A 20,181-nucleotide genomic window follows, 5' to 3' on the forward strand; every position below is an offset into this window, starting at 1 on the left:
CCTTTTTAACTTTGCTAAACCTTTTTTATGACTTTCGTTCTGTCGTTGAAGACGGTGGCGGTGTTTATTGTTCTCGGTTATAAAAGCAGAACATTATAAAAATAGCTAGATCCCATTTAAACCAAAAATTGTTCATTTAGTATTTTATTTAATTTTGTTGTGCGTGCTTAAAATAGTTTACTGTGAAAGTGTCAGTGTTCTATTGTAGGTACATGATTTTTAAAAATGAGTAGAGGAAAACAAATACTAAAATTATTGGAAATAAAGAATGATTTATATGGCAGTCAATGTATTATTAAATTTCTTATCTTATTTGGCAACTGACATGTCTATCTAAAAAAAAGTATATCTACGAAATAAACTGTTTTTCAAACTCTTTCAAACTAGTTTGACAAACAATTTGAATTTTCAAACCTGTACGATTGACCAGTTTGAATTAACTTGAATTATTTGTTAGAGGGATTGACTTGAGTTTGACTTGAAATTAAGTCAAACTCAAGTCATGTTCAAACATTCAAGTCAAACTTGTGCAACTCTAACAATGAATCAAGCAGTAATGCCCATTTTTTGTTTTAAAAATGAAAGATGTTGAGTATAAAATATGAAACAGCGCATAAAACTCTTAATACATTTTTATTTTCGGAAATTTATAGGGTGGTCTCTTTTTTGTCAGTGTAGTATGACAGAAATGTTGTTGAAAACCTTGGTTCCTCAAATATTGAGGTATTTTGCAGTTATTAAGTATCTGACTGAGTTTTCCAACCTGCCCATGCTAGTCTTACCTTACTCCAGTAGTTGCTAGTGACTCCGCACTTTGATTCTTTTTGAAAGTTTAAGAATTTGGTCTATGTAAATATTTAAATTCTTGGGCTTGTTCTATCTTATTGCCATATTCCATCTTTCTCGTTTTATTTTCGTTTAGGTTGGCGGATCCAATCCAATATTAACTTCGGTAGTTGATAGTCTGTCATTTTTTCTACATGTCCCTGTTTTTGCTGTATTTCTTCTATACTGATGGCAGGACCGTAACTACGATGTTGGGGGTCCCGGGGCAAACGTCATCTGGGGGCCCACTACCGGGGGTCTGGTGTGTTTCCATGTTTCCATTCCATGACTGAAATTTCTTGTATACTCGGTTCGCTAAAGTCAGACACAACTGGCCAGTGATTTTAGTAGGTAATTTTTTTGTTTTTGGCTAATTTTGCCAAAATTGGCAAAATTACTAACTATTTAGTAATTATTAACTATTTAGTAATATTCTTTTGCTAATTTTACCAAATTGACAAACTTACATACTAAAATCACTAGCCAGTTGTGTCTGAGTTTAGCGAACCCACTATACCTTCATATTGCTATTTTAGACCAACATAAAAAATTTTGAAATCACGTTATTTTAAACTAAATAATTTTGCAAGTACCATCAATATAACATCTTCTCTGTTTTCAAAAAAAAATACACATAATAATACATAATGTTAATTACATTGTTCGGCTACAATGTTCTTACATCTGTTGGCTAATCTGAAACAAAAATTTTATATGGTATATGGTATGGGCGATTAAATACCCCCCTGAGGCATCCCTTCCTGGACTTGTTGTAGCTTAGCCCGGGCCCCCCCTTCCAATGGCATTTTAGGTTTTATTACGCGGAAATAACCAAGTTCCTAAGTAATAATTTAAATTTTTATGTTAAGGTCTCAGGGGTCCCAGCTTCGCCCAGGCCTCAGGGGCCCCTGTGCTGTTCCAATTGCATTTTAGTCAAAAATACTAATTTTCCTAGCGAAAAATTAAAACTTTATGTTGAGGTCTATGGTGCCCCTGTAAAATCTTTTTAAAATTGTGTCAGTTGAAAATATTTCGTTGGGATCGGCTTTTAAAATACATATATTCATATTCCTCGTTAAAATTTATGCACAGCCAAAGAAAAAAAGGCCCCTGCGGGGTCCCCCTTAGCTGGGGGCCCCGAGGCACTGCCCCGGTTGCCCCAATGGTAGGTACGGCCCTGAATGATGGTTTTTCTGTCCATTATATGTTATTAACCAGCACTGTTAGCACTATGATTATCGTTGTCTTGCTTATTTTCAAAAGCTCGGCAATTATATCTCCAGTCTTGGAGCTTTATTATTTTTAGTCTCTTTTAAAGCTCTTTCTATTTCAAATTCCTCTATATGTGGTAGTACCTCTGATATCACGGTACCTCTGATCCCACGTTTTTTATTTTTCTGCTGATGTTTTCTTTTGTTGGTTTATTAGTTTGACTTGACCAACTGAAATTAAATAGCCAGTTACAAAAAAATAAGGGTAACAACACCACTGCAGGTTATAAAAGATCTTTAAATTGTTACAAATTAGAGTAGGGAGTTGGTAGATACGCTTAAAGAAGGAGAGTACAATAAAGATATGCTTAAAGAAACGAAGTAATAATACGTATGTTAACTTTCCACTTCGTTTTTTGTTTAAAACTTTTCTCTGATATGTTTATAATTGTATTACAATGACTTCATCAGATACAGTCCAAACATGTATTTAAAAATAAGGTGTCAATCCAGTTTTGTAACAATATGTTTAACTACTTCATTAACTACGTATTTTTTTTATGGGAAATAAGCCACAATTTTACTAAAAAATGAATTTATTAACGTTTATTATAAATGAATTTATTATCATTAACTGAGACATAAAAATAATAGTATCACGGATGTAAGAGAACTCAAAATTCTCTCTTAAATTTTCCCTTCCAATCAAAAGTTTTAGTCCTATAAAAGTCAAGAGAGAAATAACCAAACTCAACTCACAAAAACCTCCAGTTATGACTTATTCTCGGCTCAAGTACTAAAACAACTTCCTCGTAAGGCCATTATTATGCTAACAGTTATATTTAATCGCATGCTAAGTTTATCATACTTTCCAAAAGTATGGAAATTTGCAGAAATCATAATGATCCGTAAGCCAGGCAAAGCGCCCAATGAAGTAACACGTTATCGACCCATCAGCCTACTCCCAATCGTTAGCAAAGTTTTTGAAAGATTGCTGCTACAAAGAATATACGCAGATTATTAATTTCTAACATTACTACCAGAACATCAGTTTGGTTTTCGGCAAAATCACTCTACTACACAACAAGTCCATCGAATAGTATATGAAATATCAAAAACTCTCGAAGAAAAGAAATACTGCAACGCTGTATTCCTAGATATCTCACAAGCGTTTGACAAAGTTTGGCACAGGGGTCAGCTTTACAAAGTAAAATTAGCACTATCTAGTAACTATTTCCTCCTAATCAAATCCTACTTATTAAATAGATATTTCTCAGTAAAATTCAAAGACCAACAATCCAGCCTCTGTCTTATTAACTCCGGAGTTCCGCAAGGTAGTGTTCTCGGGCCGCTGCTTTTCTCACTCTACACAGCCGATATACCAGAGTCTCATAATACTACGATCGATTCCTTTGCTGATGACGTAGCAATACTAGCGGTAAATGAAGATCACATACAAGCCTCACAAGACCTGCAACACCATCTGGACATACTCAGTGAATGGTACACACAATGGCGAACAAAAGTAGATAAAACAAAATCATCTCAAATAACGTTTACAAACCACCACAGCACATGCCCACCCGTAAGAATGGAAAATGTACGAATACCAACAGCAATAGATGCTAAATACCCTGGCATCATCTTGACCAACGTCTTACTTGGAAAGAACATATACAGACTAAAAGAAGACAACTAGACTTAAAATTTCGGCAAATATATTGACTCCTTGGACGCAGATCAAAACTCAACATCCAAAACAAAATTCTTCTGTACAAAGCAATACTCAAACCTATGGTACTACGGACTACACCCCTGGGACTGTGCAAAGTCAACATCACTGAATATTATCCAAAGATTTCAGTCTAAAGTTCTAAGATCAATAGTGGATGCACCATGGTATGCAACTAATCAAACACTTCACGAAGACCTCAATATACCTTTCATCAGAGAAGAAATCCATCGAGCCTCGGAATCACAAAACGAGCGTACCATTCACCATGACAATAAGTTAGTATGGGAATTATTCCATAATGGCCCTGCCACAAGGAGACTAGATAGAACCTGGCCTCAGGACCTATTTTAAAACTTAAACATAAATAGAATAAGATGAGACATCATTGGAAGTCTCTTCTTCATGCCCAAAAACATGGAACAAATTTACTTAATACTATTTTAATGAGGTAGATTGTAAATAAACATAATTACATAAAAAAAAATTGATCCCACACATAACTCAATCTAACGAGTCACCTCTGCTTTTAACCTTAAAAGAAACGGAAGATCTCGTCTATTATATCGGGTTGTTTTTATTTTTTTTAGTGTCCATCGATGAAAATGAATTTTTCTTCGATATTTTAGGACGTTTTTCGTCATGAGATAAATAGAATTCGGGAAACGATTTATCCTTGTATCAAATAATTCCGTGGTGTAATATTTCAGCTATAAAAAGTTCTCTCTTTGTTTCTGTCGGCAAGTTTAATTCTTTGTCATCAGTAAAAGCTTCAGGCTCAGTTACAGCTAAACAATTTTAGGAGACAAAAATAAATTTTCTTGTTTTCGTGTTTTTTTTTCATAAAAATATTAAAATGAGATTTTACGTAATGGTAGACGCGATGAAGGACAAAATAACTAGGTAAAAAATACACACTGTTGTATGTAGGGAACTACTAAATATATCACTCCCAAATAGATTATTTTAAGTACTATGCTACTATGAACTATGAACTATTATAGACCAGGACTAATCTGTAAAAAACGTGAATTTTTGGATGTGAGAGGGCATTCGGATTTTTGCAGATAAAGTTAGGTGATACCTTCAGTAATAATAATTGACTTATGCCCCTTCTCAAATATGCCCGGAACATTATTAAAAAAAATATTTAAAAATTTCGAAAAACATCTATTTTTTCTGCTGTCTTTGCTTATAACGTTAAAACGGTTCGTTTTGGAACAAAGTCGTATAGAAATAAAATAAAGATAATTGAATTTTGTATGATATACGACTGGTCAAAAATGTCTTAAGGCATTACCTTTTCTGCAATATAGCAATAAATACAAAATAAGGGGGCAAAATGGTAAACGCCTGTTGTTATTCAATGTTTATTAACCACTTTGGTGGCACTTAGAACCCAAGTAATTCGCTTAGAAAATTCTTATAACTTACTTAAATGGCCTACCAAATTTCATTAAAATCGACCTAATAGATTTTGCATAATAAATTTGCAATATAAATGTTTTTAAAAAAGTTCAAATATTTTAAAATCTTTCTGAACAAAAAGTGGACTATTTAGAAGTTGGTTAATTTTTTTACATATAAAGAGGTGCTCTACCTATCTAATACACTTTACAGAATTAAAATCGGATTATTTATATCGGGTGATAGTTTAATATTTAAATAAAATAAAAATAAACTGTTTAAAGTATTTTATTTCGTTAAAATGATATAATAGAAGTATAACTTCTTACGTGCGTACAAAGTACACACATTCTTTTTGTTGTCAATATATATATAGTCCAATAATATTATAATCAAATCCTGAATTCAAGTTTACTTTCAAATAATAGATATTACCATGTCACTTACAACCGCCCATTCAGTAAGTATAGCTTTTATATTATAAAATGAAGTGTTTAAATAATTTTTTCTTTTAAAAAACATAATAATTTACATGACGGGATTTTGGCTTGTCGGAATTCTGGCGTGTCTGGATTCTGGCGTGTCGGTGTTTTGGCCGTCAGGATTTTGGCTGTCGGGATTTTGGGCGGCACCGGAACCCAAGATGTTAATGATGACCCAAGATGATCGACAAGATCTTGATCGCACAAATTGGTAAATCTGGTGGCTTAAAAGCCATGAATCAGAAAAGCAGGATCATGAGAGTGTCATTGTGGCTAGATGTTTGGTAGATGGAGAGAAGAAGACCGTTTCAGTAATATTGTCCAACCCAAAGGAAAAGATCACCTTCAAAAAGGCAAAGCCCTTGAAATATGCGAGTCAGTTAGAAGAGTGACTCGAGTAGAAGAAATTGTGAAATCTATTGGAAAGGCTAAAGGAGTCAACTACCTGTCCCTGCTTGTAGATAAAAATAAGAGAGACTGGGTCAAACTAGTGCCTCTGCCTCTACTAGCCTAGCGAAACGCTTAACATGAAGCAACTAGTTACATTTCATCACTGCTCTATTGACTGATCGGGAGATGAAGCTTCCCTTCAACCACCTACATGGTAACCCACCAGATACAGACGTAGACCAATAGACACTCCACGAGTATGTCAGTGGCCTAAAGGATAGACTGGTCCACAATTTCACCAGGAATACGATTCAACTCACCAACCTGATAAATGTTAGGTTCGATCAAAAATCCACTCCCGTTAGATTCAAAGCAGGTGACGCAATCTGGTTTTATCAACCAACGAGAAGGAAAGGTCTGAGTCTTCGTTGCAGCGGTCCTGGGAAGAACCGTACCTGGTCACTAAGAAGATAATCGACCTTGTACATAGGTTTCAACTGCCACCACGGAGAAAGCCAAAGTCAATCCAATTGGAAATACTCTGTTTTTATGAAGAGCTGAATCAAAAGATGTGGTTCATTAGGTACTGTTCGGGGCAAACAGCCTGTAAGAAGGGGGCGATGTTGTGAGGTACATACCACCGATTGCGGTCATGTGCGTTAAAGAAGTCCGGAAGTATTCTTAACTGCCCAAATATTCTACGAACAGATTATATGGACGCAGTGATGACTTTAGAAAATATACGGAGTTCTCGTTGTCAAGTAATTAGTAATTGTCTTCTTCTTCTTCTGGAAGGAGAAATTCTGGATCTGAGGATGGACTGTATTTTTAGAGCCCTAAACCGTCCATCGTAGTTACCATAATAAACCATATTTACGCTGAACCCTAAAAGAACTTAGAAGTTCTTTTAGGGTTAGGGTTTAGTTAGGTCTTAGGTTTAGTTAGGGAACATGATAGGCTGTTTGAATATCTAGAAATGATTGGAATAGATGATAAAGATCTGAGACTTTTACAACATCTATATTGGAATCAAGAAGCTTTTATTCTGGTAGGTGGCAAAGAAACAGAAAAAAATTGCAATCAAAAAGATGTCAGACAGGGTTGTGTGTTATCCCCAACTTTGTTTATTATACTCAGAAATAATTTTTAACGAGGCCTTAAAAGGGCAATGTGGAGTTCAAATCGGGGGAGAAACTATTAACAACATCAGATATGCAGACGACATTGCGATCAGGGCTGAAAGTATCAAAGATCTTCAATTCCTTATAGATCGAGTTACTAGAGAATGCTAAAATAACGGACTTCGCATAAATACAATAAAGTTACTTGTGGTTAAAAAACAAGACATCGCCTCGGCCCTATGCAACTAATTGTCAGGAATGAACCGATAACAAAAGTTAACCATTTTAAATACCTAGGATATTGGATAAACGAGACACTAAATCCAGATAAAGAAATTAAAACTCGTATAGAAATTGCAAGAGGAGCATTCATGAAACTTAGATCTATTCTGAGCAACTCTCAGCTGAATTTACAACCAAGAATCAAGTTCCTAAAATGTTATGTGTATCCTGTATTACTATATGGATGTGAAACTTGGATCATGAACCTTGGATCATGGACATGATGAACAAATTAGAAGCCTTCGAGATGTGGTCATATCGTAGAATGCTCAGAATATCTTGGGTTCAATGCATTTCAAACAGAGAAGTCTTAAACAGAGTAGGTCAAGGCGAAGGTGACTTAATCAAGATGATATAAAAGAGAAAACTTGAATATCTCGGGCATATAATGAGAGGTAGCAGGTACAGGATGCCGCAGTTAATACTCAACGGAAAGATCGACGGAAAAAGGGGAATTGGTAGGAAGAAATATTCATGGCTCCGAAACCTTCGTCAATGGACTGGCTTATCAGCAGGTCAACTATTACATGCCGCGCAAGATCGAGAACGATATCGGCAAATTGTCATGGAAGCTACCCCCAGGGCCTAAAATTTGGACACGGTACTTAAAGAAAAAGAAAAAGGCAACTTTCATTGTAAGGCAACTGATGGAAAAATACAGGAACAAAGAGACCAACGCTCATATGGTATTCAATGTTCTTGAGAAAGCATAATATAGAGTTCCTCGAGAGATTCTGTGGTGGGCACTCAATAAGAAAGGAGTCCCTGGCAAATATGTAAAGATTGTGAGAGATATGTATGAGGTAGTAACGACTAGTGTTAGGACAGGTGTGGGAGAGACTGATAAATTTCAGGTTAAAGTAGGATTGCACCAAGGCTCGGTGCTTAGTCCTTGTCTATTCTCATTAGTTTTGGACCAGATAACAGCGAAATTACAGGGTAGCATTCCATGGTGCCTAATGTATTCTGATGATGTAGTGTTATTAGGAAATAGTGAAAGAGACTTAGAACAAAAACTGGAACAGTGGAGACAAGCTCTGGAGGAAAAAGGTTTAAAACTTAGTAGGACAAAAACAGAGTATTTGGAATGTTCATTTAAAGATGGAGTTACTACAAATAAAATGGTATCTTTGGATGGTGAAATGATTGTGAAAAGCAATAGTTTTAAGTACCTAGGATCGGTATTACAGAGTAATGGAGAAATAGATGGAGATGCATGCAGTATAATTAGGGCTGGATGGATGAAGTGGAAAGAAGCGAGTGGTGTGTTGTGTGACAGAAAAATTCCAATGAAGCTGAAGGGAAAATTCTATAAAACAGCCATAAGACCGGCTATGATGTACGGAAGTGAATGTTGGGCAGTGAAAAATAAAGAGGAACAACGAATGCATTTGGCGGAAATGAGAATGCTTAGATGGATGAGTGGAGTGACAAAGAAGGATAAAATTAGAAATGAGTATATTAGGGGAAGTCTAGGTATGGCACCAATTGATGCCAAAATAAAAGAGCATAGGTTAAGATGGTTTGGTCATGTTCAACGTCGAGACGTTAATCACCCAATACGAGAAATAGCTGAAGTGCAGATTCCTGGAAGGAGTGGGAGAGGAAGACCAAAGGAGACCTGGAGGGATTCATGTTGGTAAAGGGGATTGACATTGATATGACCCAAGATAGAATTGTGTGGAGAAATGCAATTAGGGAAGCCGACCCCGCATAGGGATAAGGTAAAGAGAATGATGACTTAAAGAAGAAGAATAAGTGAATGAAGTAAATATTTCAACATTCCCATTCAACATAAGAAGAAGAAGAAGTTCTGTTAAAATTTTTCTTTGTACCCTTTGAATTGACGTCTCATTTATAATTCATTGGTACAAATTTAACATTATACATACCATATTAAAAGAGTAAAGATCCTTATATTTAATGCCCTATAATTTTTATATGCATTATCTTTTTTAACTCAAATTGTATGATTACTAAATTACCTGCAATAATTTCAAACCAAACGTTACTCACTCACAAGCAATAATGGCTTTGCACTATTTTCACGTTGTCGGACGACTAGCTCACCCCTTGACGATCATGAAAAAGGGCGTAAAAAATCCCGATCAAAATTTGTATGAAAGGGAATTCCGCAACGTCTTCAGATTATGGAGATTTGTGGGGATGCATCCATTAAAAGGGTATGTTAAGCCCTTAATCGTTTTTAACGCTATATTAACGTTTTACGTTACGGTCCTTATAGCGCTTAAACTACTTTTAGGAAGAGAACTTGTTACCGTGGAATCAGTAGGAGTTTTTACTCAGGTTTGTATAATAGAAAGATTACGATTAGCCATTTTTAAAAAGTGTTTACTCACCTGTTTTTTTAGGAATTACTGGTTTTAATTTTTACAGTAGGTAATAGCTAACTAGTTTATTATCTCATTTGTCATCATTGCAATTATTTTACGACGTTTTGAGTAAAATGTGGTGTTCCAATTAAAATAACATGTTTAATTTGTGTTTAAATTTAATTTCAAATTTATTAAAAATATTTCCAATATTACGAATTAATTTCTAGAATAAACATTTCCGTCTATGGTAGCAGTAGGTATGGTAGCGTAAGGTACATCGGAGCAGGGCACCCTTTGTACCCTTTGTACCCTTTTAGGAGTTGGTGTTTGAAACAAAAATAGGGTGATATGATTTTCTTCCCGGCGTTATATCTATGTCTCTGCTCGTTACCTGTCTCGTTTGATGCTTTGACATTCCATGTGCAGAGCATGAGGTTTTTCTTTACACTAGATTGGCAACGAATAGTTTCGTTATAATTTTCTGTTTATTTATTTATATTTTATTTATTTTTATAATTATCGATTTTAATAATTAACAAAAACAGTAAAATCCTGTATAAAAGGTATTCCAGTGGGTGAGTTGCCGGAATTTAATTAAAAATGAATATAATAAAACGAACGGTAATTTTATTATTGTAACGAAAATGTGTTTCGTTTAGGTCTCTCGGAGAGGGTCGAGTCGGTGTGTGTGTGAATCGTTCACGTGCTGTGTAGTGACTAAAGAAAAAAACCACAAACGATAATATGTTTGTGTTCCTTTTACTACTCTGACCACCTGTCAATAAATCACTAGGTCTGGCGTACACTTTTGCAGTTTTAAGAAAACAATTTCGATGCATTAAGTGAGTTGTTGACATAATGGTCTGATATGGTAACTAATTTATGTGGGTGAGAAAACAGATGGTAACAGAGTAAAGCCATGTCACTCTTAACATTTTTGTATTTAATTTAATGTGAATTTCGAATGACTAAGTTGTTTCGCTTTTGAGAAAAAATATTAAGATTAGCGAAAATAGTAATTAAAGCGTATCGCTATAAAGGAATATTTTTTATGTATATATAATATAATTTTTTTTTAGGTTTGGGTCAAGTTTTGTACCCTGACGCTTAAAAAAGACAAAATTCTACAACTTTTTAAAGACATGGAAGGATTCTGGACAATCGATCCAGAAGGAAGCGAAAATCAAAAACTCCTCAAAGGACTTCGGAAAATGGAAAAGTCATTCTTAATCTACATTTCCTGCAGTGTTTGCATGTTTATCTTTAAACCGCTGCTTGTCAAAGGCACAACTATATACTACTATTATCAAATTGAGCAGATTCCTTTCATTGTTTCGTATTTAATAGAATTTTACGTCACTTTAGTAACAATGTGCATGGTTATTGGCGTAAACTTGTTTATAAGTATTACCATAGTGATAGGTGCAGGGCAGTTTAGTAACTTAAATACCAGAATACGTCAATTGGATTTGAACAAAACTCAGAATAATGAGAGAGGTCTCGAAATGTGTATAAAGGAGGTTAGAGAGATGATAGATTATCACAACCATCTTATTACGTAAGTATATTGCAGCGTTTTTAAATAAAACGAGCGGTTCTAATTTATATAAAACTAGTTATTTATAAGTTCACAGCACGATATTATCTTACTAACTAATAAAAGTTCTCCCTATTTATATTATTCGAGAACTATCTGGAGTAGTCCATCTCTATTCGTTGCTACGTTGCGCCGGCCTGGTCGTCGTACCTCGAAGATTCTCATAATACATATATTAATTTTGTTCTGAAGCTATTTCCTTGTGGCATTTTTATGATTAATTATTTATATGGGAAATAAGCCACAATTAAAATGAAAAAAATAATTTTATTAACGTTTCGACGCCCAAATCGGGTGCCGTTGTCAAAATACAAAATATTACTAAATAAACAAAAATGTTGTTGCTAAGCAAAAAAATTCTTCTAATAATTTATTTAATCTGACTCATTTATATTGGCAATTTAGACATATATTATACATTTTAAAGTAGAAGACTTTAAAATGATATTGCCAATATTTATGAGTTGCGTTCCTGGGACGACTTACTGAAAGATAGTTCATTCGATTACATGAAATCAACCCCAACTCAAGAATATCCGTCACAAAAAAAATTATAGCATGTGATCTGTCTTTAAAAAGACAACCAAATGCAACGACAGTAAAATTCTCGCGTTAGAGACTTCATAGTAAATCACAAGGGAAAACCAGGAAAAAACCATGTGATACTATCCCGACATCGTAAGTATTTGGTCTTACATTTAATTTACTCTCAAAAAATAATACCAAATTCTGACTTGTAACATGTCTAAATTATAAATAATATTAATAATACTAGATATATAAGTAATACTAAAATATAAAATATGTACCAGCTCGATGTTATTGACTTACTAATCTTGGTATTTTCTTTCTGTTGACTTCCTCTTTCAGTATGGGCAACCACATCCTACTGCATTCTACCGAGGAATTTGCGACACAATTGGTTTCATTTAGCAGAATTAGAGCCGCTTCTTTGATTTTTCTCTTTTTACTATCTGATTCTTTCAGGACTATACTTGAATCTCTCCACTGAACTCTATGTTCATTATCCCATGCGTGTTGACATATTTGAGATCTATCAAATTCTCTATTTTTAATATAAGATTGATGTTCACTTATTCTAACGTCTAATGGTCTTGATGTCTCACCTAAATAAAATTGTTCGCATTCACAAGGTATTTTATAAATGCAATTCTTTGTTCTTTCTTGATCATTGTTAGGTTTAGTTTTAGATAGAATAGATCTCAATGTGTTTGTTGTTTTGAATGTTGTTGAAATGTTGAATTTATTTCCTATTGTTTTAAGTTTCTCGGATAGTCCTTTTATATATGGTATTGATATTTTCCTCGTATTATTTCTTGTGAATGTTGTAGGATCCCGTTCTAAGTTGTTCTGTTCCATTCGATCCAATCATGACAATTCCTTATTTATAAACGATAAAGGATAATCATTTTTTAATAAAACAGATGTTAACAATTGTTTTTCTGCTAAAAAGGAATTTTCGTTAGAACAAGTAATTTTGGCTCTATCATATAAGGATTTAATGATTCCCTTTTTAACGTTGATGTTGTGATTTGACTTGTAATTGAGGTATCTGTTGGTGTGTGTTGATTTTCTATACACTTGAGTCTCATATCCAATATCCTTCTTTGAGATCAACACATCGAGGAAAGGTAGGCTGTTATTGTATTCCTTTTCCATTGTAAATTTTATTGTCTCTTCTTGATCGTTTATAATATTCAGGAACGTATCCAACAATTCTGATTTATGAGGCCATATTGAAAACACATCATCTACATATCTCCACCATACTGTGGGTTTTAAATTTTGTTTAGAAATAATATTAGTTTCGAAATCCTCCATAAATATATTAGCCAATAATGGAGATAAAGAAGAGCCCATTGCTAGACCAAAATGTTGTTTATAGAATTCATTGTTTAGTTGAAAATAGGTATTATTGGTACATAATGTCAATAACTCCATTATAGCTGATACATTTAGTCTTGTCCTAGTTGCCAATGTATTATCATTCTCTAATTTCGTTTTGATTATGTTTAAAGTTTTATCTAATGGTACATTTGTAAATAAACTGTTTATGTCAAAACTTACTAAAATATTATTTGGATTAAATTCAATAGTTGATAATTTGTTTAAAAAATGTTTTGTATTTTTTATAAAAGTGTCATCATTATTAGCAAATGGTTTTAGAATGTTTAATAAGAATTTTGATAGTTCACTACAAGGAGAATTGATGGTACTACAAATGGGTCTAAGTGGTATGTTCGCTTTATGAATTTTCGGCACTCCATAAAAATGTGGTGTCTTACTGTAGTGAGGTGTCATTAATTTTCTTTGATAGTATGTTAGATCATTTTTAAATTTGAATAAAGTTCTATATATTTTGTTTTCCAGTGTCTTCGTTGGATCCTTCGTTAATTTGCTATAAGGTCCATTTGTAATTAGATCTGTAATTTTGTCCTCATATTGTATTTTATTCATTATTACAGTTGCATTGCCTTTATCCGCTGGTAGGATTGTTATGGAGTCATCATTTCTTAAAGTTTTTAAAGCTTTCATTTCCTCTTTGCTGATATTCTGTTTAATTTGATTAGACTTTTTCAATTCAAGTTTACATAGTACCCTATATTGTTCTTTTTCATGAGTTGGTAGACACTGGGATATTTTCTCCACTGAGCTGATTATGTCTAATTTTGGAATAGATGGATGAGTAACAGCATAGTTTAAACCTTTTGACAATACCAAATTTTCCGTTGCATTTAAATGTCTATTTGATAGATTGACAACTGTCGCTAATATGTCATTATTTCTATTTAGGTTATCAAAAGTATGTAAACTATTTTGTTCTAAAAGATTATTAAATTTATTTAAATGTATATTTCTTTGTTTCTGATATGAATTTTCATAAATTATGTGTAAACTAAAAATAATTCGATCAAAATCAGAATTTGATATCATTCCGAAAAGTAAATCTTCAATACTTACGATGTATTGTTCGATAAAATTTTTAATAAAATTATTTTTTTTCATTTTAATTGTGGCTTATTTCCCATATAAATAATTAATCATATATTAATTTGTCTGGACTAAAGGTGGTAAAAGACTGTCTGCAAGTTACATTTTTGTTTGAATTTGCCGACGGGCGATAGATAGATGGTGTCAACTTTACATGCGTCATCCTTCTGAGCATTTCACCCATTATACGGGGTACGTCTAAATATGATATTTTGTTACAATATACTTTTTAAATAATTTTCTACACTTAATATTCTCAGATCAGGCTAGTTCTTATATTCAGAGCGGCATACAAACATAAGGATACTGAAAGGTAAAGTTTTCAATCCTAATAGCAACATTATTAATATTGAAAAATATTAAAAATATTACTAAAAGATTTTTAAAGTGAAAACTTATTGGTCCATTTCCCTGGTGACACCTCCAAGGCTTCTACAATATGCTAGCCAGATGGGTGCTGCAGTGAAGACAAATGGGAAGGAATTCTACACTATGCAATTCACAACCCCCGTCTGCAGCTTGGTAAAGTTCCAACGGAAAATGGGCCTAGTTACTCTATAGGAGTAATACTAATATAAAATAAAAATAAAAATGTATACCATTTTTATTCAGTTGCAATGCGAAGGCAAAACAATCTTATTTTTCACTTAGAACAGGGAGCGCAGTCCAGCACTCTGAATCGACGATTTTCGACTCTTATTGGAGTCATCATCGGAGAGGCATAGGCCTGCTGCTCCATAATCGACGTGACCAACCATGAAAGTTTATCCCCACATTGCAACTGACGTATATGGGGGAGACAGAGATGTACTACATCTCTGTCATCCCTCATTGTAATCTCTTATGGTACTTCCACATATTATGACAACTTCCAATAATTCGTATAAAATAGATAGCTTGATATCAACATAAAATTGTTTTTCTAAGCCCTAGATGTTCACATAAGAGGGCCTGATAACGTTTATTAAGTTTTCGTTCTAACGTGTAATATGGTTTGCCTATCTCTTTCATCACAAATATTCTAACTTTTACATCAAGTTTATTTTAATTTTAACATGTTATTTACCACAGTGGGAGCGACTGTTTTTATTTAATAATTTAACAAACTTTACAGTCAATATCACAAAACCAACAGGGAAATTTTAACTTCCTGTGGAACTGTCATTTCTGTTATGTCATCATTCAGAATTTCCGCTATCAAAGCCACTTGCTTCCATACAGCCATGATGTGAACAAGTCAAATTTAGCTCAATGGTACCTCGAGCGTGAAACATTGGATATTTTAACCATCCATGTTTAAATTCAGATCATTTTTATATGTTCCTATGACGGATTAATTTTAAAGGGTTTTTACCCAAATATTTTTTACTTTGGTGGTTATCATGTTAGATTCAAGTGAGTATAACCTATAACTTTTTAAAATCGTAGTCAAAATTTTAAATACTTTGCATCATTTTATCAGGTTATACACATTTTAGGAAAACATTGATGATGATCGGTCAACCGATTGAAAACTAGTTTTGTTTGTTCTGTGATGTAGCCCTGTATAGGGATTTTAACAAATATACCTTTTATAAAGGATTTCATGTTTTTTTTTGTAATAAAAGGTATACAGCCAACTACAGAAAATTTCTTCCTCGTGGATTTTTTTTGAAAACTTATTGGTCCATTTCCCTGGTGACACCTCCAAGGCTTCTACAATATGCAAGCCAGATGGATGCTGCAGTGAAGACAAAAGGAACGGAATTCTACACTATGTAATTCACAACCCCCGTCTGCAGCTTGCTAAAGTTCCAACGGAAAATGGACCTAGTTACTCTATAGAAGTAATACTAATACAGTCGAACCCGCTTATTAGAATCCCTGTTATAGGAATATCCCGGTTTATGGAATATAAATTCAAGTTCCCGAAACATTTCCATTTACTCCTTAATAAATTTATCTGTTTATTGGAATAGGATCTAACTAGATAATACCGCTTATTAGCATATTTTGCAGGTCAAAGAATATTTTTTTTTACAATTTACTAAAAATTTAAATTATGTTTGGTATTATGGTTTGTCGTCAACGGCCGGTAGTGCTGGATTAGATATTATTAGGGTAATAAATATTTATTACTTTGTTAGGAATACCAATTCGATCTTTAGCATAGCCGACAAATGCATGGGTCATAAAATAATAATTTTTATTTGTCTACACAAAGGCACTGTTGCCTGTTATAAAATTGTTAGAAGCAGTTTAGTTAGAATTCACTCAGAGAGTACCTACTTGTTTGCAAGATGGAATTATGGCTTTGTTAAATTCGAAAAGAAGAGAAAAGAACAAGAATGTAACAATCCATTTCTTGACGCCAATAAAACTTCTATTCAACCAATGTATTAAGGATGACCACACGGATTAACAACGAAAAAGCTATAATTACCAATAATTTCTCAAGAAAAAAAAAGTAATTTTGTTATATAGGTATGCATTTTAATAAGAAAATATTTACATATCTACATATTGCATACATTTCATATTAATTATATAATGTATTCATTCACATACATGTAATGTAATTTAATGGTATTTAACACATACATAGATAAGTACTAGTTACACTACTGTATTATTGACGTAAAAAGACCTAAAACCATTTACATACACTGAATATGTAGGTACATATAATATGATATACATATTGGCATAGTATGTAATAAAACTACATATTGGTATAGTATGTAAAACTACACATTGGCACAGTATGTAAATAATATTATTACGTATATTCGGTAACACTTATTTCGACTAGCCACCAATGATCGGTTATTAGAATATCCCGGTTATAAGAATATTTTTGCCTTGCACAAAGGCTATTCCAATAAGCGGGTTCGACTGTATAAAATAAAAATAAAAATGTACACCGTTTTTATTCAGTTGCAATGCGAAGGCAAAACAATCTTATTTTTCACTTAGAATACGGAGCACAGTCCAGCACTCTGAATCGACGATTTTCGACTCTTATTGGAGTCATCATCGGAGAGGCATAGGCCTGCTGCTCCATACTCGAAGTGACCAACCACGAAAGTTTATCCCCACATTGCAACTGACGTGTATGGATTAGGTGACTAGCGTCATCTGGCAATTGAAAGGTAAAGTTTTCAATCCTAATAGCAACATTAATGATATTGAAAAATATTAAAAATATTACTAAAAGATTTTTAAATTGAAAACTTATTGGTCCATTTCCCTGGTGACACCTACAAGGCTTCTACCATATGTAAGCCAGATGGATGCTGCAGTGAAGACAAAAGGGAAGGAATTCTACACTATGCAATTCACAACCCCCGTCTGCAGCTTGGTAAAGTTCCAACGGAAAATGGACCTAGTTACTTTATAGGAGTAATACTAATATAAAATAAAAATAACAATGTATACCATTTTTATTCAGTTGCAATGCGAAGGCAAAACAATCTTATTTTTCACTTAGAACAGGGAGCGCAGTCCAGCACACTGAATCGACCATTTTCGACTCTTATTGGAGTCATAATCGGAGAGGCGTAGGCCTGCTGCTCCTGTACGAAGAACTTTACCCAGATGCCAATGTTATAAATGAAATAAAGTCCAGAAGACTCCAATGGGCAGGAGCCTTAGAAGACATTCTGAACAAAGAACAGTAAGTCTGATATAAGAGGAAGTCCCAATTGAAAGAAGACCACGGAAGCGGACGTACTCGACTCAGGTGGCGAGATAATATAGCAGGAGACCTGAAAGCTATGGGCGTGGAGAATTGGAGTTTATTTAAGGAGTATTAATGGAGTTGCTCAAGACAGAAAACAGTGGAGGCATATTGTCGAGTCAGCTAAAACAGATGAAGGGTTGTAACGCCACGTAGTAAATAAGTAAGTAAGTATATATGGCTTGGTGAAAAGGGAAACGTTGGCCACGTTTCCTTTGAGACAATGGCCACACATACTCCCCTATATGGGTGTGGAAGCAGAGTAATGACATAAGCAAATAATTTTAAATTCCAAGCTACTAAAATGAAATTTCTTCGATGACTTAAAGGCATTATAGGATTTGTTCAGACTATAAGATGGCACATATCTATTAACTACTAGCTGATAACTTAAAACATACTCGACAGCAGATAATATAGTCCCAAAAATGAAAAGAAGATAAACTGAGAGGAAAATAATCCAAGCTGCTCATGTCTGAGGAGAAATACAACCCAGGACTGCACACCACACTAGGAAGAATGGTGTTAGAAACGGCGAAGAAATCTCTGAAGCAAATATTATCTTATGGGCAATTCACAGGAACAGGAAACTTCTTTATAATGCGCCTTTACCCAATTTTGAAGGTAGGAAATTCAACTCTATATATTATTATGTTCTATATTTTCTCTCAGTTATGAGATTGATCAGCATCTTATCAATTCAATTAATTAATGAATTATTTTAATTACTACTGGAATGTAACTTGCTAACTGCTTGCTAACTGCTACTCATGGAAACAAAACCAAAATTGAATAAATCTTTCCAAAAAAATGTTCTAGGGGCTAATTGATTTTAATATATCACCTTTAGTTTGTGGCTTCTGGTATTTCTCGTTGCTTACTTTATCCAGGACAAAACAAGGAAAATAAATATGCTCACAATCATATAAATTTTATAAATATTATTTATTCATATACTATACTGTAGGCTTTTATCTTCTGTTTGTCTAGGGTTGATTATTTGGCCACAGGTCGATTTTAGGATACAACAAATACTTTATTGTAGAACTCGTAATTACAAGGATAATGTAACAACTAATGTGAACGGTAATTAACATTGAACATCTAAAACGGCTTTATAGCAAAAATATGCTATCTTATTTCGTCGTTCGTCTTTATTCTGATGAAAAAGGCCGTCTGCCCCCTATCATCAGCGTCTTAATGTCAACTCGACTTTTCTCCGACTTTTTGACTACTGTCACTTGGCCATGATATGTTGAACCTATAGATCTATCGCGTTTTTTTTTTATTATTAGGGAAATGCCACTTAACTGGCTTTCGGCTCGCGTTTATGATAAAATAAAATAACTTAAACGAATGTAATCCTACAATACCATAAATATAAGATTCAAAATGTATGCTAAAACTTTGTTCTCTCGTAAAAATATTTTATCTACTAAAAATACATAATCTGCAATTCTACTATCTCCTTTTCTTTTAACAAAATTTTATTTAAATGTTTCGGTGGACTGTTCTTATTATTATAAAAAAAAAACAAAATTTAATTTTCACCTTTTAAATAGCTTACTTATGTCCACTGTGAATTTATGAATGAATAAATTATGCTGTAAAACTGTTAAATTGACAAAAAACAAATATGGTATGTAATATCAAACAACTCCCTCTTTTCACAAATAATCTCACTAACCTTATCTATCTTCTTAACTTCTTCTCATTGATTGTGTTGTCCTCGTTTCTTCCACACGTGCTCGTCGGATGCTGCAACGCTCTCCTTGTCCAAAATGTTTACCAAATAAAACAGCACTCGCTTGAAATCTCTCCTCAATTTAGTCTCTGACTCGATACAAACAATATCAATCTTTATAATTCCAAGATTTTTTCTCTCAGCTTGATATCTTGTGCAAAATTGATACAAACCGACTACTTGTTCCAGACAGAAAACTGGAATCTATTTGGATACGAGGAGATTTTACTTCTCGACTCGATCACGATTTCGTCTCAACAGAAATCTGCTTACACGGCCACCAAATTAACCACTTTACACAAAATCACTACTTTCCAAAGTGGA

The 20,181-nt window shown here is 33.7% G+C and overlaps 1 protein-coding gene across 1 annotated transcript in view; it reads left to right on the plus strand.

The window, feature by feature from the left end:
- Positions 1 to 9,523: 9,523 nt before the first annotated feature.
- LOC114325974 (odorant receptor 30a-like) overlaps positions 9,524 to 20,181 on the plus strand; it is a 34,511-nt gene continuing 23,853 nt past the window's right edge. The window contains exons 1-2 of the mRNA XM_028274130.2: positions 9,524 to 9,757; positions 10,866 to 11,344. Of these exons, the coding sequence (XP_028129931.1) occupies positions 9,533 to 9,757; positions 10,866 to 11,344 (704 nt within the window). The 5' untranslated portion in view covers positions 9,524 to 9,532. The remainder of the gene's footprint in view (positions 9,758 to 10,865; positions 11,345 to 20,181) is intronic.

Source organism: Diabrotica virgifera, chromosome 3 (assembly GCF_917563875.1).
Source record: "Diabrotica virgifera virgifera chromosome 3, PGI_DIABVI_V3a".
In the NCBI taxonomy this organism is placed as follows: domain Eukaryota; kingdom Metazoa; phylum Arthropoda; class Insecta; order Coleoptera; family Chrysomelidae; genus Diabrotica; species Diabrotica virgifera.